General features: G+C 38.1%; 1 protein-coding gene across 10 annotated transcripts in view; it reads left to right on the top strand.

Annotated features, from left to right (window-relative positions):
- Nucleotides 1-23,403, top strand: part of KLHL13 (kelch like family member 13) — an 88,860-nt gene that overhangs the window by 59,906 nt on the left and 5,551 nt on the right. For all 10 annotated transcript variants that reach the window (XM_075435457.1, XM_075435462.1, XM_075435461.1 and 7 more), the window contains 4 exons: nt 6,811-6,952; nt 8,894-9,026; nt 9,268-9,464; nt 16,883-17,678. In XM_075435457.1, the coding sequence (XP_075291572.1) occupies nt 6,811-6,952; nt 8,894-9,026; nt 9,268-9,464; nt 16,883-17,678 (1,268 nt within the window). The remainder of the gene's footprint in view (nt 1-6,810; nt 6,953-8,893; nt 9,027-9,267; nt 9,465-16,882; nt 17,679-23,403) is intronic.

The following is a 23,403-nucleotide window of genomic DNA, read 5'->3' on the forward strand; positions in this document are numbered from 1 at the left end:
TTGTGAGTATCACAAAGGTGGGGCACACGGTGCCGTTTAGGTCCTGCCTTCCAGCGCTGTTCCCGATCCGTCCTCCTCTCGGCGCTTCCACAGCAGGCCGTGTCCGTACCTGCGTGCCCCAGAGCAGGAGCTGAGGTTGGCTGAACAGGTTGGTTGGGCTGTTAGGAGAGGAGCTGACTTGCTCTTGTCAACCTGTCGGAGCAGAGGTGGCCTTTTGTCTTTGTTTTTGCTTCTAGCTGGAGTCATGTAGCTATTTTAAAATGTAAACTGGAGTTTCCTGTAGAAACTTTTGCTGTATTTTTTGTAATAAGAAACCATTAACAAATTATAAAACTGGCTAGTTTTACTGGGTTACTGATACCATGAAGGAATTAAGTTAGAAACTCCTGTTAAACAATAGTAATAAAAGCATGAGATGCTATTTTAGAGGAGGACAAGTGTAAAAGTAACTACTTTGCCAGAATAAAGGATTTCCTGAAATTGTACGAGTAGGAGATACGGAGTGGAAGGAATGTGAAATACCACGATTGTGTAATTTGTTCATCTCCATTATATTAATGTTTGAATTTCTTAATAGAAGCATTATGAGATTTTCTTTTATACAATGCTGCCATATCAGTTATGCTTATTGAGCTCCTAGGTGGCCATGTAATTTGTTGGGGAATTCCTAAATTCATTACTCATGAAGCTGAACATCTGTTCATAATGGGAAGACAGTAAGATAGTCAATACTTAAATTATTTTTTGGCAGACTAACCACACTAAAATACTTTTTGGCAGATTATTCATACAAAGTAAAGAATTACTCTGTATGTAATAGTAAATGAAAGCTTCATTGTATTTCACTGGTCTGTACATTAACAGGTTCATTAACAAAATGCATGCATAGCTGCATGTATAGGATAGCCCTGTAAAATACCAGATTTTTTGGATAGCTGATAAAATAGTAAAGACTTGTCTTTTAATAAGAATATCTTAATAAGAAATTGAAATCTGGTTGTTTGCTGATAAATACCAGACTACTGGCACAGGCCAGGAGTGATTGCTGAAGATGCTGTTTACCAGTGACCAGAGCACTTGCAGTCATGGTTCATTGAACAGTAATTTGACAGAGAAAATGAGGTTATAATCCTTTCAAAAACAAGCTATTGAGCTTCACCAAATTAAGAATTCACTGTCTGGCCAATATGGCTTTGGCAAGCTTTTACTGAGTTATGTAAAGACTGTGGGTTTTAAATAAATCAGAGAACATGCACTCTAAAATTTCTGTAGCTGTAGGCTGATCTACTTACTTTATTTTCAAAGACTGTGCACTTTGCTCTGACGATTTCAAACAGATCTGTGGTTTACTCATGTAAATGAACAAATCCTCAATAATATTCATAGTTGCCTTGTTTCTGTTGTATCAGAATGAGTTCAACTACTTCTGAAGAAAACATCATACCAGAATATTGTGTTATTTCATTCCTGCCACTGAGCTCTATACAAAATGGCATCTCTGTAATTTGAATATTCTAGTTGAGGGTAAAACTTGTCATAGTTTCCACAGATCGCTGCTTATCCTGGGTCATCTGGATGCCTCTGAACTGTTTTAACAGGTTAATATTTGGTAAGTGCTCTAGAAAGCCATTTGCCTCTGTGTTATGTTGTAACTCCAGACAGTTGAAAAATAATGTCAGTATTTGCTGGGAAGTTCCAGTACTTAAAGCACATTTTGAAGGAATGTACAAATCGCAATTATGCTAGAGATGTGGGCAGCTGTGTTTGTCAGATTAGAGCTTTCAGCCAAGGATTTGAGTAACGTCTGGATTCTGGGTCCGACTACAGGTCACAGGGTTAGTGGCTCTTCTGCTGTATATGTATTTTGGTTTCTTCTTTAAAGTCAGTTCACAGCTGCCAGAATTCACTGCAAGTAATCTCTAGAGATTGCATGCAGTATTGGGATCAGTAATGGACAGAAGTCCTGTAAATACTTTGGTCAGTCTGTGTGTTTTCAAATTGTTTATTTAGTATTCTCCTGGAATACTAAGCTCCTTAAAGGTTTGTGCCAGTCTAGATACTTACTCGTGCTACTTCTCTGTGTGCAGGGGCTAGCACTTAAAACTAGAAACTCATGAACACCCATTGAGATGATTTCTAATCTTCTTTTCGTTAACAGAAGTTGACTGCTCTTGTTATTACTCCACCATATTTTGCCCTGTGTTGTGACAAGATTTAGGGAATTATATACCTGATGATATTTAAAACCACTGAACATGTATCTTTCAAATCAATGAAATATTAAATAATACTGCTGAACTGTTCCAGTTTGAACTCTGTTTTCTCCACTAGGGTGGTGCTTAGCTATTGTTTTCTTCTGCTTGTACTATGAAAAAAAACCCAATAACCCCAAATAAACAACAAAGACCACTCCAAAACAATCAAAACCCAAACAAGTCAGTGTAGCTTCACATTAGCTTGGCAAGACTCTTAAACTATTGTAGTATTTTTTTGCTTTTTCATAGCTCAGCATTTGGCTTACGGTCTTCTTTCCAGTTCTAAAGTAATTGCTAATTGCACAGATTGTCAAAGAGGGTGTGCAGGTACCTTTTAGGAGATGAACAAGATTAAAATTAATATCTTTAGAGAGAAAATAAATGAATCTAGTGGGCTATCATCTACAGACAGAAAACTTGCTTCTGCGTCTTTTTTAATCGTAAAAAAGAAAGCTATCTCCCTTCAAAATTGACAGGAAGTTAGAAAATTAATATATGTAATTAATATCAATACAATGCACAGTTCATATTTCATCGCTACAAAATACCATGTAGAAGTACTTGGAGGTTTAACTTGGAGATGTGAGAAAGGCATGTTTGGTTACAGTAGCTAGGAAAAAACCCCTATGCTGTACTTGAAATAATCAACATAAGGTTAAAAAGAATATTCTGAGTGACAGCTTATGCTGTGATGGCAACTAATTGACCTGCGGTGCCTTTCTCTGAACTGTCAGCCACCGCTTCCCAGAGGTTGCAGAAGGACTTGGGCAGCTCCTCTGCCTTGCTGTTGCAGTGCTTGTGTTCATTTTGCGTTAAGCTGCACCGTTGCCTTGTTCTTAACACTGTAATGTTCAACCCCCTCCAGACCAACTGTGTGCATTGGAAGTGCTGTTAATGTCCACATTTAGAGCAACTTGCTGTGAATTATCACTACATGTTACTGTAGTTTTAGCTGTCTCCTCCAACTTTTTGTTTTTTAACCCTGGTTAAAAATGCTGCTGCTGCACTTGTTTAATGATTTCTATTGATCAGAATAAAATTAATTAGAAAATGAATTAGCTTTCTTCTTTGGTGGTATGCTTAATTGTGATATACTGTACTTAGAATAAAGTAAAACACTGATATGTTTACATTCATTAGTAACTAATTATTTATATTGCTTAGCAGACCTATGTTAATGAATGTAATGAAGTGTCCAAGGAAGGCAGATGTACTTACTGTGTTTTTGTTGTGAATTCAGTTGGATATAAAGCGTGTTACCCATCTGTTCTGGGTGTGAATGGCAGTTATTTCTGAATATTCACTTTACAGCCCCCCCAGACAGAAGTTATGGTCTGAATAGTTTAAAATTTTATTGCAGGGCAGTTATGTGATACAGTGCTTGGGTTTTGCTGTTTCGCTGTGTATTGGTATCAACACGGTGCCTAAGAGCTGGTGCGTTTTCACTTTGTCTTACAAAGATGGGTTTCTCTTGTTGCATGAAAATAAATGTTGAAACTGGTACAAAGCCAAGGACAAACTCAAAATTTCTGGTCGCTCCAGGAGTGCTCTTTTCCTCTTGGTGAATGTCAGAAGGCTGGGATTTAGGGGATCAGCGCTGTCGCCAGGTCTTATTGCTGACTTGCATTTAACTTCTGCCAAAACCAGCTCCTGAATGCCACTTTCTGTATGATAGGAGAGGGTACTTGGCCTTCCTACACTGTTATAGCTGTAGGTAAAAGGTGATGTATTTTAAAAAAATGAGCACAATTTTAAAAATTTGTCATATTTAGATATAAAGCAAAAAACAGTACAGGGATAATATAATTTGGTTATCTGTAAATAAGTTTGTTCTTGTAGAGTCAGATGCAGCCAAGTTAATGTTTGAGACTAGGACTGTAATGTTTATATTCTGATGGATTTTTATAGTGTGGAAGTTTGCAGCTTTTAATGTCTAATCCACATAAGCAAGTTCCTTTATGTACGTAACAGCAAATGTGGGAGAGAAACAGTGAAAATCTCTTCTGCATCAAGTGCATCAGGTTGTGAGCTGCTGAGCTTGTATGTGTGATATGGGTATTAGACAACAGCCCATTATGTGTTGAAAATCAGGCAGGGGAAATAACTGCTTGTAGCTACACCTGGCATGTCGAATGCGTACTTGTAAATACTGCAAGTATTTTGAAATATATTGTATCCTCGCTGTTGGCTATGCAGTCCTAACAAGGCATCACAGGCTACAGAGGACCTCTTAGGACAAAGCTTGTGAAGTTGTATGTGGTGTAGCCTGTTCAGAAAAGTGCTTCCATTACCACTGCCATTTTTGGGATACAGGACTCATGGTCTAGGTCCTTGCCTTCATGTGTAAAACTTACAAAATATGCTGGCTGTCAGGAAATAAAGTAGCATGGTGTAAGTGGCAAACATGGTAAAAACCCACTCTAAATAGCCAAGAAAGTTGGTTTACTTGTATGTTTCTTTTCCTAGTGATTTTAACTGATGTGTACATTTTCTGTTTTCTTCTGAGTTTAGAAAAAGTTTTTTAAAAGCCCCTGCATATAATGGCTACTATCTGATCTGACATTTCAGGAAGAGCTTTCAAGAGCAAATACAGTCAGATTCATGCCAGTTGAATCTGTAGTTCCTTCCCACCCACGCTTACAAGTCTCCCCACATTATTTTATGTTTCTTCCTAGAAAGACATGTACAAATTTAGAGACTGGGTGTCCTCTGAAATTATGTTAGACTCTTTCCTTGATGTGATTGTATTAAAACTAAAACAACCAAACAAACCGCACAGAAAAACCCGACCCCCAAAAACCCTACAACAAAGCGAACAGAAATATTTTGGGTCCTGACCTAGCAACTGCTTTGCTGCTGTGTTACATCGTTGCATGCGTTTGTTGGATGTCAAAGATAATTTGGAGAGCACTTTTCTAAGGTACACCCTGTAAAATTTTATTTAAATTACACTGTGGATTTGGTTTGTAAAATAGAGAGAATTCTGTTTCAAAAGTGACACAAGTCTTCCATGCTGCACTATGTCCACGTTTATTAATTTTTTCGGATGTCTGAGTACTGGGTCGCTCTGTTAGAAGACAAAGCTATTTACATGTAGCTTTGTTTCTACAATCTGTTGTTACGTCTGTGTGCATAATATCTCACTGTTTCAAACCCATGTACGCTATTGAATGATGAATTTGTTTTGAATTTGTTTTCATAGCTGACCTTGTGTCCTCATGGGTTTGAACAAGCACATCAGTGTGATCAGGGTCATGTGTGAGTTTCAGAAACTGCTCTACATGGTCCATGTACCCAAAGAAGGTGGGCGTAAATATTTCTTTAAAAAAGAAACAAAACTTTGTGGAAGAAAAATTCATGAGAATTAGTTTTCAAATTTTTCCAAATTTGTGCTTACATACAGCCAAAATTTGGGGGTGAGGAGAAATTTAAGCCCATTCTTGTCACTTACTTAAAGTAATTTCTGAAACTAGCTTGGAGGACAGTGTTTTAACCTGCACGTGTAAAATTTGGAAAACTTTGGAAAACTTTTTGTATTTGAGATTTGCAGCAATTATGTCAAACTGCTATGAGTCTTCTTTTGAAGCATGGAGTCTTTATTATTAATGAAGATGCCCTCATCTGTGGATTCACAGCTTATGTTTGCTAATTAATATTGTGTATACTTGCATTATACCGCTGTGCATGCTAATAGGTAGTACATTAGATCACAGAAATTACAGGAATTAGTTATTGTTAATGTTTCTGGAGAAGAAATTTATTTACATTTTATAATAATTACAGGTTAAGGTAGTTAGAATCTCATATGCATATCTCTTTATGTAAACCTAATTTACATCTCAAGATTAAAATGGAAGGCTAATAATAGTGCAGTAATTCTTTAACAATTCTGCCTAAAATTAGCCCTTCCTATCTAGATTTGGATTGTAATTGCTTGGAGTCAAAACCGTAAGTATTGACTTCACACTAACAAATCTTAAATTAAAATTTATGATACTGGATATCATGTCCTAAAGGAGTTCTGATTGTGTGTTTCTAAAGGTAGCTTAAAGTTACGGCTTGGAACTCAACTATGTCTATTTTCTATTATTATGTTCATAGTTGAGCAAGATAATGCAAGGCATAAGAGTGAAATTATTGAACTTTAATATTACACTAAACTCTTATACTAAGAGTTTCAATCTTTTAGCTTTCCTTGGCAATCTGGTAAGATACTTGATTTTGAAAATGGGATGAAACTCCTGCAAGCATCCTGGAAACACATAAAAATAAAATAGTGTGCAAGTGTCTTAATCGGGGAGCTGGGGATGGAAGGAAAAGGAAACATTTGTTAACTGAAATTAAAGTTTTTGAAGTGATGCTGTTTTAGAGACTGTTAACGCTTCACTTTCTCAGATTAGCTGAAGGGGACCAGTAAGGACTGGTTCTGTCACCTCCTGGCTTTTGACCTGTAGCCTCTATGCTGTTACATTTCACCCCAGAAGACTGGTTTTGATACACAAGAACACTGAATGAAAATGAGTTTGGTCTTAAGCTTTCTTTGTTCTAATCTTAGATCTCTGGTGGAAGAGGAGGATCCTCATATGAAAGTCTCTCTTGGTAGCAGCGATATGGGCGTCTCTGCCCATCTACAGTCTTCTAAGACAGGGACCACAAAATTTTTCACCAGCAATACTCACAGTTCTGTGGTATTACAGGTAATGAAATGTTCTTCTGTCAATATTGATCTGTCCTGAGAATTTTGCCTGCTTTAAACAACGCTTCCACTCAATAGACTTTATCAAACTAGTAATTCCTAAAAAGCCTCAAAAAAATGCGTGTTGGTGTGCTGTGCTGACAATGCCCACAAGCAAGCATGGCTCTTAACTGCTTTTCCTGTGAGTTAAAGGTTCAGCTTTTAGCAACAGCTTGGAAAAACACCCTAGCATTTTCCTTGGGTTGTATTCCTGTCCACTCTCAATTACTAAGAGATAGTGTCATTTGAACTGTGAAGTGACAACTGTATCGAAGAAGCTCACTTCAATATAATCCTGTAACGAAGCGAGGCAGACCCTGGTACCATCTCCTGTGTGAGAGCTGCCCTAGGGATGTGATGGGAAGAGCTCCACGTCCCGAAGGCGGCGGAGCCCTGCTGGGTTTGGTGGGATGCCCTGGGCTGGGTCTGACTGGACGGCACTACCGCATGCTAGAGTGTTCCTCTCACGGATAAAAATGTTATCCTCTCTGAAGCTTTCAGAATTTGAAAGTTAAGTCATTTTATCTTCCTGTTTCTGTTGGAGTTTTTACGTGCCGTACAGAGTCAAGCTTACAGCTTGCTCAGCTCTTACTGATTTCCAATGCAGTCTTTGTCAGATGACTTCTGTATGGCATGACTCCTTGGACAACTGCCACTTATTTTATTTGATTTGCTGCCTAAATAGATGGCCTAAGTTTTGGGACAAAAATTTGACTTCTTTTTTTTAATTCAGAGAAGCTAGCAACACTGGTTTCTAAGGCTTGGGTATCTGCGCATAGCTCTGCCTCCTTTGAACACTAGGCAAAGTGTTCAGAGCTGATTTCCTCCTCGTTCAAATCTTTTTCTTAAAAAATTGAGCAAGTGGACAACTAGTAGTTGTAAAACCTTGTTTGTAGGAACTACAGGCAAGTTGTTTGAGCCATCAAAATACATTAGTTTTATATAATCCTGTGTTTGGCTTCTGATTTATTGGAGCTAAGAACTTTCAATTGCCCTCTGCTCTTTTCTGTGTGACAAATTTGAATGTTAATTTCTACTTACCTTTGCAGTTTTAAAAATACAGCCTTGCTGTAAGATATCTTAAATTTTAAACCATGCGGTCTGATGCCAAGACTTCTATAAGTGTTAAGTCTATAAAGACAATATTTATGTTCTGGTTAGTACTAGAAAAACATCAGACATGCCTGTTTGAAGGAAACTGTCTTATATTTGAGCTTCTGTTCTGCAGTGTGTGAAGGAGCAGAGTATTCCACCCATCCTCCAGTATCCCCAACCAGACATACGTTTAGAGGAAAATCTTACTCTAGGATGCTGTTGTAAATGGCACTCTTTTTTTATTACATTTAGCCATTATAAGTAATTCAGAAAAGATCAGATACATGATGTGAACTTAATTTGAAGTTTTTGCTGTGTGAACTTTGCTAATAAATTTGATAATCATGAAACCAGGTGACAGCTTTCCTTTCAGGCCCCAGTATTTTGTAGCCTCTTAGGTTGCAAAGCACTTAAACTGGTGTGGAACAGTGCTATGTCTAGAATGTGTGTCCATCAAGAAAGTGTAGGTCCAAAAAAGATATCAGTCCCTGCCTAAAACAATTGCTGGAGTGCAAGCTTACAAAACAAACTCCTTCCAGAAAATAACTTAGTGGAATAAAGCTACTGTCTAAGGCCCAGTGTACTTTGCATTCTTCAGCCATATCTGGAAAATAATAATTATTCTGCTTGTTTTTCTATGAATAATTATCATTGAATGTATTAGAGATAATGGCTGCAAGATGACAAATTATTTCATAGCGACTTTTTGGAACTACAGTGCATATGTACGTATAAGTATTTACATAAGGGAAGCGAAAGAGATTCCTGCTGTCCTCCCAGATCACTTCGCATTGTGCTCTTCTTGCAGGGTTTTGACCAACTGCGAGTGGAAGGTCTGCTTTGCGACGTGACACTTGTTCCAGGAGATGGTGACGAAGTGTTTCCTGTTCACAGAGCGATGATGGCTTCTGCAAGTGATTACTTCAAGGCTATGTTCACAGGTGGTGTTTTTGTTAAAGTCATACTGCTAACTCCGAATTCCTGTTGTTTGGATACTCAAACTCATGTTCACTATGTGTGTGAATCAGCCCAGAACTGCAAACAGCTCTGTGTTGCATAGAGGTTTTTAAACTAAACTTTAATATTATATTTTAATTTTAAATTTTAGTTTTGTATAAGTTTATGAAATTATTTCAACCCAATCAACATGATCGTATAAACTTACCTACACATCTTTTTCAGGAGGAATGAAGGAACAGGATTTAATGTGCATTAAGCTTCATGGTGTGAACAAAATAGGTCTAAAGAAGATCATTGATTTTATTTATACTGCAAAACTTTCCCTTAACATGGACAACCTTCAGGACACTCTGGAAGCTGCCAGTTTTTTGCAGATTTTACCTGTTTTGGACTTCTGTAAAGTGTTTCTTATCTCTGGGGTAAGACTTACTGCTTGTTTCACGTTTACAATGAATAAGGCCTCAGTAGGTTTTGTTTGCAAGAACAATGGCCATTAAGCGTACAACTTGCCACTACTTGTAATTTGGATTCACAGAGGACAAGTTTGCTGTGTAGTTTTCTTGAAAATCTTTTATTCTTCTGAGTACTATGTACAGTGTGAGCTTGATATAAATATTATACCACATTAAAATTCTTCTAATTCCTACGCATATTCCAGTGATGATAGCCACGATGATAATCATAGTTCCCGAATTCCATACTGGATTTCTTAGTTCATGCCCTCACACTCTATATCCTCCCATAAGAAAGCTACTTGGTGACTTAAACTGAAAAAAAATAATAGAAGAGCAAGCTGCTGTTGCTGTCTGTTAATATACTTTCTTGAAACCTTTTTGTTTTGAGGAATGAATCCCGCAATTTTAGTGATCATCAGAGATCATTACATCTTCTTTCTTTATCAGTGAACTCGGTCACAGTCCTTTAGAATAATATATCCTCTAAAGGGATTTCTAATAGGGATATTACAGAAATGTTGGTTATATGAGATAAGTAGTTTCCCGGCTTTTATGTTGATTGCTGTATTTTGCTCGAGCTAAAAATGGCTTTGAATGCCTACTGGGAAATACTTTTTCACAATTGCTAAAATAAGTGCTTTTGTAAGCAGGGGACAGCCACCAAAGTAGCAATCCCCTTCTACCAATAATGGTTAGTTAAAAGAATAATACCTAGGCAGCTTGTAGCATGGTTGCTTTTGTGCAATTGGAACAAATAAAAAGTTTGCCCTGCGAAGCAGTATAGTGTAGTTCCAGTGCAGTACAGTCTACTTATGGTTTAGAGTTGTCCTGCTGACTTTTATTTATTAGAGAGATTAAAATCTTAGGTCCTTAACCTGCTCTTGGGGGAAGGGGAACTTTGATAACAATCTTTTTTCCTCCTCCTTCCTTTCCTCTTTCACAATTTGTCCTGTTTTGGTTTTAGTCTGTGCTTTGGAGAAGAATGCTATGCTCCCTTCAAGTTATTAGTCAAACTGTTTTGCAGTTTTCTCTGTATTAAAAACAAACTTCTGTATTTGAAAAAGCAAGAGAGCTGTGAAAGATTGAGGTTGTTAAGTGATAACTGGCTTCTCCTTGTGTAAGCTTTTTCCTGGGTTCTGTCTCATGGGTGAGAAGAGGCACGTAAGGAAAGAGATGCGACATGAAAATACTCCCTTCATTTATCTGGCTCCAAGCTCTTGTTGAAAGCATTGGATTTATATTGCTCTGTTTAATCTTGTTGTTTATTAAGTATAGCACACATTTGATCAGCTTGGGTTGGTTTTCAGAGGTGTTATTTTTTGAACATCCTTTACTTCTTAAATCTCGTGTATCAGAGGTTTCGGGGTCTCACTGCATGACTACATGCATTCTGGCATTGCAGTCAACTCACTACGCACATTTTGTATGCTTCAGTTATGTTCACTTTATTTCTGTAGTTAAAACAGTGCAATCTCAGAATATGGGTGCAGTTACCTGTTTTCTAACTTAAACACAGTGTATGAGCAATGCCAACATATGCTTCAATATCTTTCCTAGTTCTTGCCCTGATGTCTTGTATTCATGTGACTCCTTTTCCTGCCAGCAGTAAGGAGGCACCTACTCGCTGAGGTTGCAGAGTGAGAGCTGTAAGAGCTGTGCTGTCAAAGCAGTTCCACCTAGAGACACACTGGCATTCTTTCTAATGTTTCCTGGAGGCTTTCTGATGTTCATGTTGATTGCTTATATACCTTACTGGAAATCCAGCTTAACTGTAACAGGGAAACTGGTGTGTTCTACAGGAATTATATTATTATTTGGAATTCAGCTTTCTGACCATCTGTAATGAGAAATAAAGAAGCAGGTTTTCCCATTGCTCCTTAGGGTACTGGCTCAGAAATGCGACTTCCCTAATGAAAGCTTGTACCAGGATGTATGCAAACAAGAGGACTCTAAGCTGCTAATAACAGCAATCTGTTTCGTAAGGAAAGTGTTAGAGGCATTTAGGCTCAAAAGTGCTGCTGTTTTGCTTTCAATTTTGGCATATTTTCTAATTGGCCAGTTCTCTGAGAATGTTGTGATAATGTTTCATTAATCTTAATACTCTTAAATCCTACACCATCTATTTTATGTTGCTCAGGTTTTTTTTTACAGTCCAAAGTGATGCAGTCTGCCTGTCCAGGGTTGTCGTTGCTGTAAATGCCAACTTGGAATAAGGTCTTGGAATTCTTTGGAGTCGGGGATTTGGAGTGGCCTCCCTTTGATGGAAGGTGATCCCCAGGGACATGGTGTTGCCCTTTCCCCTTTTTGGGTAGGGCAGCTGTTTGTTTTGTTTTCTGAGGGAAAGAGCTTCTTTCATCTTAAATAGTGTTATTTGGAAGAGGTTTTTTCATTATTTGAAATGCTTGTTTTTGAAAGGTTCCTTCGCTTAGGATGTTGACTTAGTCACTGTTTTGATTCAAGTGAGAAACATCTTGTTTGATACCGCGTTTGGAAACATGGTTCAGAATCAGGAAGACTTTATTCAGTCTCTTTAATTTAATCAATTTTCTTTTCTTAAATATTCTATACTGATGTCTAATGGGACATCATTTCATTCATTGTGTAACTGTAGAGAAAGTACAAAACTAAGTTTGTGCTGTTAGCCTGGTTATGTTCTCAGCATCCTTGTATGAACAATTTTTGAATGAAGTTTTGTTGGAATTTGAATAGGAACAGGAGTTGGTGAGCAAATTTGTAGTTGTTTTGGTTTTTTAATTATATTTTAGCTTTACAGAGATGACACTCGTTTCGCTCCATTCTTGAGGTCGCATTTCTGTAATTTAAATAAGCTCTCTGAGCGAGTCTTGAGCTTATTTCTACCGAAATTAGTGGAGAGCAGCATCTGAGGGCTGATGCAACCATTCCCAGACAAATCCTTAATTGTCTTTAAATTGGCTAGGGAGCCCGCAATTAAAGAGATTATAGAAGTCAGTTTATGTACAGCATAATGTAACTGTGTCACTTCATAAGAGGGTATTGGAAATATTTACAAAGAAAACCATAAGCTTAAGGTAACAGCTGAATTTGGGTGAAAAAATAGTGAGAGCTTCTAAGTATGGTGTATGTTGTAGCTGACTTGTAAGTGTTCTTGTATTTGTTCTGCATTTACACTCTTCCTGTCAAGTAGCCTGTTGCTCTGATAATCTTTGCTCTGCAGCTGAAGGGACTCCCACAGAAACACTGGAATACTTCTAAGATGGTTTCAGTCTTACTTTTAATATTGTTTTTAAATATTTATAGCTATACAGTAGATTAGGACTACTCTCAGGTTCACATCTAAGTGAGCCATAATACAATTAAAATTAATAAAAATGTATGGAAATGTTTTCAGAGTAGTGAGTGCTAGAGAACACATAATAATGTTTTTGCAAAAGTAGCAGCAGTGTACAAAATGGAGAAAGATGAGAAACCTTTCCAAGTAAATTACAGCACTCAGGGGAAAATCACAGTGTAATGGGGAAAGGGATGTTTTGCTGTAATTAAAGAAAACATTCCAAAACACTGAAATTTAATGTCTTGGCTGTACCTTTCATATAGCTGCATAAGAAAATTTTATTCCTTCTGTATTTCTGTGCTTTAAATTTTTGTAACATTGTATTGTCAGATACTGAGGTCTGAACATTTGGAAGTCAGTCTTCTTGCAAGAACTTGGTTAACTGAGGATGAAGCAAGATGGTCTCAGTTTTGTGGGAGTGTGGGGTCTAACGCCGGGGCCAGTTCTGCCAGCCACCAGAAATCCACCTTTTCTAACGTGGGGTTGCGATGAGTTCCATTTCCCGAGCTGGTCAAATTTCTGGGCTGTTATTTCTGGGCTTCTGTAAATGGGAACCCACAGGAAAACTGAGGATTTGAGGGACAAGTAAGCTCTTTTAAACTTAGACCCTTTGAAATGCCATGTTAAGTACTTCAGTGTCTAACAGTTGTTGAAACAAAGTTAGACACCTAAATATGTTGTGGTTCTGGGCTTGAGGATTTGATTTTCTGTGCATGTAAGGTTTCCTGTGTTGTTCTCCAGGGTTCTTATACTTGCAATCATTTTGCTCTGTGTCTAGTTTTGTAGTATTTTAAAGTCAGTTAAGTTTTTTACCAGAGCCTGGGTGATGGCTTCAAAATTTCAAAGACTTAAATTGACTGCTTTCTTGAGAAAGTACTCTGACTTCTGCATTTGTTTTCTCAGGCTGTAATAACATTGTGCTGTACTTGGCCTTTATTTTTTTTTTAAAGTTTTTTAGTATATTCTGGAAATTTTACTTCTGCTTTGTAATGAGCAATTACAATGAGAAATGTGAATGAGCAGCTCTGCGCAGTAATCAAATCCCAAGTAAAATAGTGTTTATCTAAAATTCTTGACTTCTTACGAAGTTGTGTAGCTGTTCTTGTCCAGCTATGGCTTTTAGCTGGTTCTGCATGAGTATCATTGCTAGTTACTGGATTCGCTGTATAATCAGTCTTATATTCTTGTCTGATATTTCCATTCCTCCCGTTCACTTCAGTGGGATTTCCAGAAGTAGCAGTTCCTTCTGTTGATGAGCTCCTGGTTGACTGACTTCCATAGAGAACGCTTTCCACACCTCTCATAAGTACCGTAGCATAAGTCAAACTGTTTTTCTGAAAATCAACACTTGAGTAACTTAAGTGTTTAAATAACATTATTGTATTTTTACGCCATCCTATGTTGAATATTTAAGTAGAAGTAACTATTGCATTTCATTCTGTTGAAGGATTATTTTTTGCCTTGGGACTGAAGAATCTCTAGAGTATGTATTTTCATGACTGTGAAATCTTTGCAATGTAATTTAGCCTGGTACATTGATTGTTATCATAGAGCACAGTAAAACTGGTAGTAATACTTTTGGCAAGGGAAGTAACCTTTAAGAATATATTTATAGTGGTAGCCTGATTTGAGGTGAGTGGTGGAATTTGTTAGTAAGCCAAACAAAGTACACAATTTCATAAGCATAATGGGAAGTACTTGCCATCATAGTACGAAATAAATCCTTGAGTGCAGTACAATTCTAGTGGATTAATTAAGGCAGTGTAAGGTAAATTTTCCGAGAATTTGAGGGTGACTGGAAACTGTTGATGTCATGTTCATCATTCATTAACGGTGTGTAATGTGTCAATAAATTTCTCAAATGTGAGCATTCCAGGAATATATTCAATTGCATAGATTTACAGTGTAACATAGTTATGATCATAGATCAACTGGATGCATGCTGGGCGCTTGATAACTGGCATGACTTCTGCAATAGGTCTAAATACTTCATGGTAACCTGAACACCATATACCAGTGGTACGTAGTCTGTACTGTTTTGCTTTGATCTTTTGACTTCAGGCATGCCTTTTCTGTATGCAGTAATATCTTTCTGCCTCCTTACCTTGATATGGAGAAATCTCTGTAGTTTAATGCCAGTAAATGTATTCCAAAGTAGTTTTTAAATACAATAATTGTATCACAAGAGTTAAGATTTATGCAATATTGTGTCAGCTGCTTAAGGGGTGATTTTCCCATTGCTTTGTTTTTATTATACAGCTTGAAAGAAATTTTAGATGTAAGACTGTCCTGTTTCATTTACCTAATTCAAGGTATGCCGTTACTTCCATTATGCAATTAATTTATGTAAATTACAAATCCTAAAAGGCAATGTACAGAGATCAGTTTGATACTCTCAGAAACAGTCAAAAGAAGAAAATGTTCCTTAAGCATCAAAGAATGTTTTATAGGTCATTGCTAGCTGATGTAATTATAATTTGCTATAAACATTGTGATCTGTCTTTTAATATAAAAATAATTTCCATGTGTATATTGCACGGATATTTTGTAATAGAACTCCTGACGGTCTGCCACACAGTCCTCTTATAGATAGGACCTGATTACAGGATCAGTGTTCTCGGGGATGAAGAATAAGGTTTGGAACCTTTGCCTGAATCGAGGCATTTCGGGATGTGTGAATGAAGACTTTTGATGACTACAGATGTTGACTCTAGGACAAGTTAGATCAATTTCTAGTGAATTAAAAATATCTCCTCATACTCATTATACTTTTGAATTGTCTAGTATTAAAGGACAATGGTCAGATTGAGTTACACAATATTAAAATCTTGTAATTTCTGTCATGACCAGGAGGTCATTTGAAGGTTTTTGAGTTCTTAGAATGCAATCAGGTCATAGTCCTCAGTCTTTACAGTCTTTTTAAAAATAAGCATGAGATTTGGAAGGTTAAATTCTTTTGGCATTACGGATATAATGAGAATCACAAAGTTGTGGCAGTTGCCAACATTGAGTAGGACAGACATGCACAGAGACTAGAAAGCATGTGTAAATGAAGCTTGGGTTAGAATAAGAATCGAATGCAAAAAAGCTGCAATTAGCAAGAACGGTCTGAAAATTGACTTTCTTTGCATATGTATGAGCATGCTGAGATGAATTGGCCAGGTTCACTGGAGACCTGCTTTAAGTTATGTCCTGTCCCTCCCATCTTTCTTCCTCCGTCTGCCTTGGATCCCAAGTGACCTCAGAAATTTGGGAGCCAAAGAAAGGAAGATGTAGTGGCAATATGAAAGATGCGGTTACCAAGATATGGTCACTCAAGTGCTGAATGAATTTAGAGTATGATCCATACTGAGAAAACATTTCATATGCTGGGTATTTCTAGGGGAAAACCTCCTAGGTTCATTATTTTTACCAAAAAAAAAAAAAAATCACGAACTTTGTCTTATTTTGACAATGACATGTATTTAATTTTGAGTATATTCCATAAGAGCACTACCTTGATTTACTAAAGATCCAATTTTGTTTGTTTCTAAGGAATGTAGTCATGGGATTTAACACTGTAAATAAGTTGCCTGAAGTACGTGGCATTGGAGAGGTAGCTGTGCCATTCTGTTTGGTTGCATTATGACAGTACAATTTTGATAATGTTAGAATATGTCTGATGACAAGACCTACTTTTGCCTTATTCTCTGTAACCTTGGGCTGGTCGCCTTTCCGTTAACTGTATTTTCCACATTTTTTTCCTAACAAGATTTCTGCAGAGCTTTTCAAAGATGAAGTGCTGTATAATTGCGGTGTATCATCATTGTGTAATATATTTAACATGATTAATATATGCCATCTGCTTGTTACTTGTCTCTTACTTCAAAATAAGGAATACTTTGGGTCTCCCCTTGCAGTCATGAATGCGTACGTTGTATTGAATATTTATTCGCTCATGTGTAAATCACCTTGAGCATTGCGAAATGATGAAATATTGCTGATTCAGTAGTGTTCATTAAATTCTACATTATCATTTAGGCACCAGATTAAGAAAGTGTTTTGATTCCTCTTTCTGTTTACTTAATAGGTTTCGTTGGAAAACTGTGTTGAGGTTGGGCGAATTGCCAACACATACAATCTCACAGAAGTGGATAAATATGTTAATAATTTCATCCTGAAGAACTTTCCTGCATTATTAAGTACTGGTGAATTTGTGAAACTCCCCTTTGAACGTCTTGCCTTTGTGCTTTCAAGTAACAGCCTTAAGCACTGCACTGAACTTGAACTCTTCAAGGCGGCTTGCCGCTGGCTGCGGTATGAGGAGCCTCGGATGGAGTATGCTGCAAAGCTAATGAAGAACATCAGGTTTCCGCTGATGACACCCCAGGATCTTATTAACTATGTTCAAACAGTGGACTTCATGAGAACTGACAACACCTGTGTAAACTTGCTTTTGGAAGCCAGCAATTACCAAATGATGCCATACATGCAACCGGTCATGCAGTCGGAGAGAACTGCCATTCGGTCGGACAGTACGCACTTGGTGACGTTGGGGGGAGTGCTGAGGCAGCAGCTCGTTGTCAGCAAGGAGTTACGGATGTATGACGAAAAGGCCCACGAGTGGAAATCCTTAGCTCCCATGGATGCACCAAGGTACCAGCACGGCATCGCTGTGATCGGAAACTTTCTTTACGTAGTCGGGGGCCAGAGCAATTACGACACGAAAGGAAAGACAGCAGTTGACACGGTCTTTAGGTTTGATCCTCGCTACAACAAGTGGATGCAAGTCGCATCTTTAAATGAGAAGCGCACCTTCTTCCACCTAAGTGCCCTCAAAGGACATTTGTATGCAGTTGGTGGTCGAAATGCAGCGGGTGAGCTAGGTGAGTGCTTCTAGAGCATGGTTTCTTTCTTGCCTTGCTTTTTAGGCCTTGAAACACTGTGTTGCCCTGTGAGTGGCTGGAGAGGAAGCAGGCTGAAGTTGGTGGCCTGCAGCTTCTTTCTGGAAATACTGCAAAGGCATAGAGAAATTTGTCTGGATACTATTAGCAGTTAATTTTAGAAGGGCTGCCACAAAGAATGGCCAAATACATGCGTCTTGTGTATTGATGCCTAATAGCCAGTGCCTTCACTTTTATCATCAAACATATGAAGTAAGCGTGTGTGTCTACCTGTATAAGCAGTGTGTGTGTATGTATAAACACAACTGTACACAAAATAAATCATTGCTTAAGCTGAGAAACCAAACCCACTCTTTTCACTCTTAAGGGGTATATGACTTTCTAACTGAAACTCACTGTTGAATGAAGGTTACATTTTAAAAGACACAGATTTTCTGAAATAGTCACTTGGAAATGCTAGCAGTTTTTGTTGTTTTGGGGATTTTGGGTGGGGTTTTTTGTTGCTTTTTTTAAAGGTGGAATAATGATGGAGTGATTTGTTTGACTCGCAGGTCAGTGAGATTCAGATCTCCTGACATTCTGGACTTTTTAGTTACTAAAAATGTTGTCTTTGCCTGTGATCTGTGATGTAGTGACTACACATTGAACTTATTTATATGAATGACTCTGTCCCGCTGCCTCTCCCCCTCCCCCGCAAATGATGATTCATTTTACTTGACCAAAAAAAAAAAAAAAATCAATTTCAGAGAGATAAGATGGTTGGAAACAAAGAATAACTATATGGTAACTCTTAATTTAACAGAAGTCCAGAGAGGATGGCCCATTTTAATCCACTGCATTTTCCAGAGCCATAGTGGTTAGCATTTGCAGTTAAGTCTGGGAGCATACATTCAACAGTAAATTTGTCTGTGCTTTAAAATTGAAATGTTACAGTGGTTATGCTTGGAATTTTAGCATATTATTACATCTAAACCAGAAGTAACATTTCATTGTGTTATTTGCTGCTTTCAGCTCAATACTTAACCATGTCTTGTCAAGTCTTTGTGGCAGTGTCTCTTGCTGCTAGGATTTGCTTTTTAATGAATGCATCTTAGTCGTTCACATACACACTTTGTTTCATGATCATGTTGCAAACTTTCATAGGAAAGCTATAGTACATTGCTTCCACTTCCCAAAACTAGGGTGGTTCTGCTAGAAGTTTAAAATCCATTCTAATGTTTGATGAAATGAGACAATTAAAAATGCCTCCTGTTTCCAAACAGCATGGGAAATTGTTTTGCGATAACTTGTTTTCCCTAGACAGCCATTTTCTGATGCAGATCCAGAGGTGTTTGGAGTTTTTTTCTTACATGTCACTATCCTACCTGGAAACACGTTCTAAAAGCAAGCTTTCTGTACAAACTAACATATATTGTTCTTCGTCTTGAGTATCAGAAAACCTGACCTTCGTTGAGCTGTTTTCTAATGGTATGAATTACAGAATCACAGAATAGTAGGGGTTGGAAGGGACCTCTGTGGGTCATCTAGTCCAACCCTCCTGCTGAAGCAGGGTCACCTACAGCAGGCTGCACAGGACCATTAATAGCAGATAATCAGATTGCTGTTCCTCTGTACTGTACCATCTAAACAGAGTAGGGTTATGTCAGTGAAAAAAGTTGCAAGTCTAACAAAATCAGTATGAAATAATGCTGTCACTAAGCCAGTGCAACCTGTGTGTACAGCAGGCTTTGAGTGCAATGTTTTTCTCAAATTAGATCAAGCAGTATCATTTTGCTGACCTCAACTCTTCTGCAACTTTAAAATACAAAATCTATCACCTGTCTAAAATTCTTCTGTAAAGATGTCATTAAAATGCTGCAACGATTTCCACACAGACCTGAAAAATGTCATTGGCTCATTCTGCGGGAAGAGCTCTATAAATGCTAAGTATTGTAGCTGTCTGATGCTTTGATTTGGGGCTTCGGTTTCATTTCTTGTTAATTGTGAGGCAAGTCACTTTTCATTTTCATGTTTCTTTCATAAACCTTGACAGCTGAAAGATGAAATCCAGCTTAAACTTCCCGTTCTCTTCAGATGAGAAAACCTCTCAAGCTTTTCATAGAAGAGAAGGTCAAATGTGTGTTGGACAGGTATTAAAGAAGTTGCCCTTGGGTTCAAACTAATTTCAGTCTCTTGTTAGAGAGGAAAAATTTCCAAAGCCTGAGTTCAGCTTTCCAGAAGATCAACTCTTATGGAAAAGGGCCAGAGGATTAGAGTTACTAAAATGAATTTCTTTATTTTTTTTCTCTGACATTCACTGGAATAAAGATTTTACTTTTTGAAGGCTCTGTATCAAGACTTCCTGAACAGTTTTCAAATGTTTAATCTTCTAAGAACTTTTTTAATACCATTTTTTACCTCAGTAGTATGTGCTTTAGCAGTGATAAACAGCTGCTATTTTAACAGTGCATGCCACTGAGAAAAGTTTGTTCCATTGGTAAGGATGAGTGAATTCACATGTGATATGTGCATCAGAATGTGGTAAGTATACCTTTGAAATGTACTGAATTACGAAATTATAATTCTGATTTTTCAACCCCATGACAACTTAGGGCTGTGCAGAAGCATGCGGCACTCCTAGAAGTATTGTACGTTGTTCTGGTTCGTTCGTTTTAAATGTCAGAACAGGCACCTGCCAAAGGTGTTCCCAGAAGGCAGGGAGAACAGCCTGCAGAAGGCAGGTGTGCAAAAGGCAAGACTTTTTGGAAAAGGAAACAAAGGGAAAACCAGGTGTGGTTCAGAGATACTCGTGAGGCAGAGCTCCTCAGCAGTTTCCAGCTGTGCTGTCGTGCAGAACACTGGACACTGTTTTGTCATCTTAGACAAGTAGATTTTTGTAGTTCTGTTTGAAAGAGTTTGGTTGTGGTGCTTGATGATGATGACAGAAGCTGTGCCTTTAAGTATTGGAAAGCTTGTGTGGTTAAGTACTTTCCAGATACATCAGGCTTTGCTGTTGGTAGGCTTGAGTAGAGTTTGAGATTTTATACATGGAATTTTCCTAAGCATTTTTGGGTATGTTGGGTTGTGCCTAAACCACAGATTCATCGATACCTTCGTCATCATGCTGCAATAAAGACAGAAAGAGAAGACTTCTAGTTTGGGGCAGGACAGTTACATGTTCTTCTAACCCTCTGCCCAGCAAGTGGGAAGGCATTTATTTTCATGGTGGCCTCTTACGATGCTTAATTCTGAATTCAAACAACTCCTTGTTTATGTAAAAACCTCTCTTGTGAGTCCATTTAATATCTATGTTTTAAATGTTGTTGGTTAAGAAAAGTATGCATCTTCCCCAGCTGGGCTATTTACTGTCTGTGTAGTACTGTGAATATCAAACCAAAGTGTGAACTGGAGGACCTCTTGCATAGGAGCTTATTTTGAAGTGGCTCCTTACTGTGCTAGGGACAAAATTACTCAGGGCTCTGTTTAATTTAACCAAGTCAGCTTTGAGTTTCTACAGGTGTACTGTAGAAATAATATAACTAAATTGACATCTTGGGTTTTGGGACATCGCACACAGTTGCTACATGCTGCACTTAATAAACCTCAAGACCCAGTAGAAGCTGCCGACAGAGAAGTGGTAAATATCTGTATGCTCCTCGAGTGGCATCGCAAATGGCACGGTAAAATCAGTGCAGACTGAGCATCCCTTGGGACTGCCAAAGCTTTGTGTCTTTTTGAGATTGCTTAATTCTATTAAAATGAGGACTGTCTTCCCTGGATTATGGTAATGAACAGATCAGAAGTTCTGCTGTTAAACATAAATAAAGCCTGATTTGAATCATTCGTGCTGTTGGAAGAATGAATCCGTCAGTCTCATGCTGTATAGGATATATGCTTGGGTGCAGTAAACTAGCAGTTCTGTTGTGAGCTGTGCTCTGTCTGGAGATGGTGTATAGAACACCCTGATGCCTCTCTTAAATTGACGGGCACCTTTAACAGCTGGGATTTTGAATATTTTTTTTTGTTTTCAATGCAGAGGGAGATCTTGTTGAAAGAGAGAAATGGAATGAGCTTGCAAGGTAACAGGGAAACAACTATGCGGAACAACCAAACAGAACAGTAGGGTTTTTTCAGCTGGGAAGTGATTAGCTTTGTTTTAGAGCGTGGTAGGCTTGAGATTTCAGTTGGGATGGTTTGTCTGAAATACGGTCAAACAGTACTTCAGTTGTACTGATAATGTTCGAGGGAATTTTGAAGCTACATCAGAAAGTGAGGGATCTTGGACTCAACACCCTCCTTTGTAAGATGACTAATGTCTTTACAGTGTGGTGATAGTGATGGCAGTAATGTATACCAATTTCAACATGTTTTATCTTTTCTCACGAAAGTGATCTTATGGCTATGGTTTCTCTCTTAAATGCAATCTGTAGTGCAGGGCTAGATAAGCAGTTGTCTGGTGTTGAACGTCAGTTCATCTGGTTGCTGCTGGCTTTGTGATTGCTTTGCACATACTCTGCTCTTCCTGTCCTTATAGTGTACTAGAAATTGAAGTTCCTCACCTCAGCACAGAGTGGAAGTACTGTGGGAAAGAGGATGCCTTTGTTTTTGTGAAAGTAAGTAGAATGATGGTTTCGGTGCAGCACAGCAGCGAACAGCAGGTTGGAAGGGTCTGCTGGCAGGGTAGAACTGGGACAGCTATAATTACTTGCATGTCAAATCTGGTTTTCTCCGTTCTTGAAATTTCTGCACATCTTTGTTTTCTTCTGATTGCTAAATACAGCAGGGTAGAAAGCAGCTTTCCTTTTTTGAAAAGAATATTGGAATGGATGTGTACGTTTATACAAGAAAGAGCATCGGTTTATTTGGGGATTGGGCAAATACAACACATGGTGTCAAGATGGCAGTACACAGAAATACAATTCATAGATTTAATTTTGGGTGTAATTTGTGGAATCAGTTCTTTGTGCCTATACATTTATTTGGGCAAGAGGCTGTCTCCAGCATTGACTGATTTATGACTGTGTAAGTCCTTGATGGATATACAAAGTCTGCAGGATATCAAATGGGAAAAATACCAACAATTTTAAGAAGGGATTTTTGACTTGATTTAAAAAAAATTTTAAAAAAGGGAGCTTGACTAAAGATTTTTCATTGCAGAAGAATGGTCGAATGCCTTTTTGTACCTGCCCTTACGCAGACTTTTATCTGCCTGTACACGTGTGAGATGTGAAAGGCAGCTCGAGGCAGGCAGCGCAGTGACAGGACGGCCAGATGGTAGAAGTGTTCAGTCAAGGACTGATCTCCTAGAGCGAACTTGCGAACTTGCCCATAGGGGGCAGTTTTTTTAAATCAAAAGTTTGGCATGCCAACAGTAGTGTGTAGAGACACTTGACTTCAGTTACTTTGCATCAGGTTTTGATTTTTTTGTCCGTCTTACAAAGCACTGAAATGGCTGGCACAACTGGGAGTATGTGGGCAAGGCACTCAGCCTTTCAGCCTTATGGGCTGTCACTGCTATTTTTAAGTGATTTCAAGAATGTGAAATCAGTCATCTCATACTCGTGAATCAATGTATATACTCTGTTCTGAAAGAAACAGGATTTCGGTGGATTTTGCTTTATGTCATGAACTTAATGCTCTGGACCAACACTTTTGTGCATTATTTAAATTTCAGCTCTTGGGTGAGGAAAAGCTGAAGAAAATCCGGTGTGCTGTAAAAATTTAGCAA

This window comes from Opisthocomus hoazin, chromosome 14 (assembly GCF_030867145.1).
Source record: "Opisthocomus hoazin isolate bOpiHoa1 chromosome 14, bOpiHoa1.hap1, whole genome shotgun sequence".
In the NCBI taxonomy this organism is placed as follows: domain Eukaryota; kingdom Metazoa; phylum Chordata; class Aves; order Opisthocomiformes; family Opisthocomidae; genus Opisthocomus; species Opisthocomus hoazin.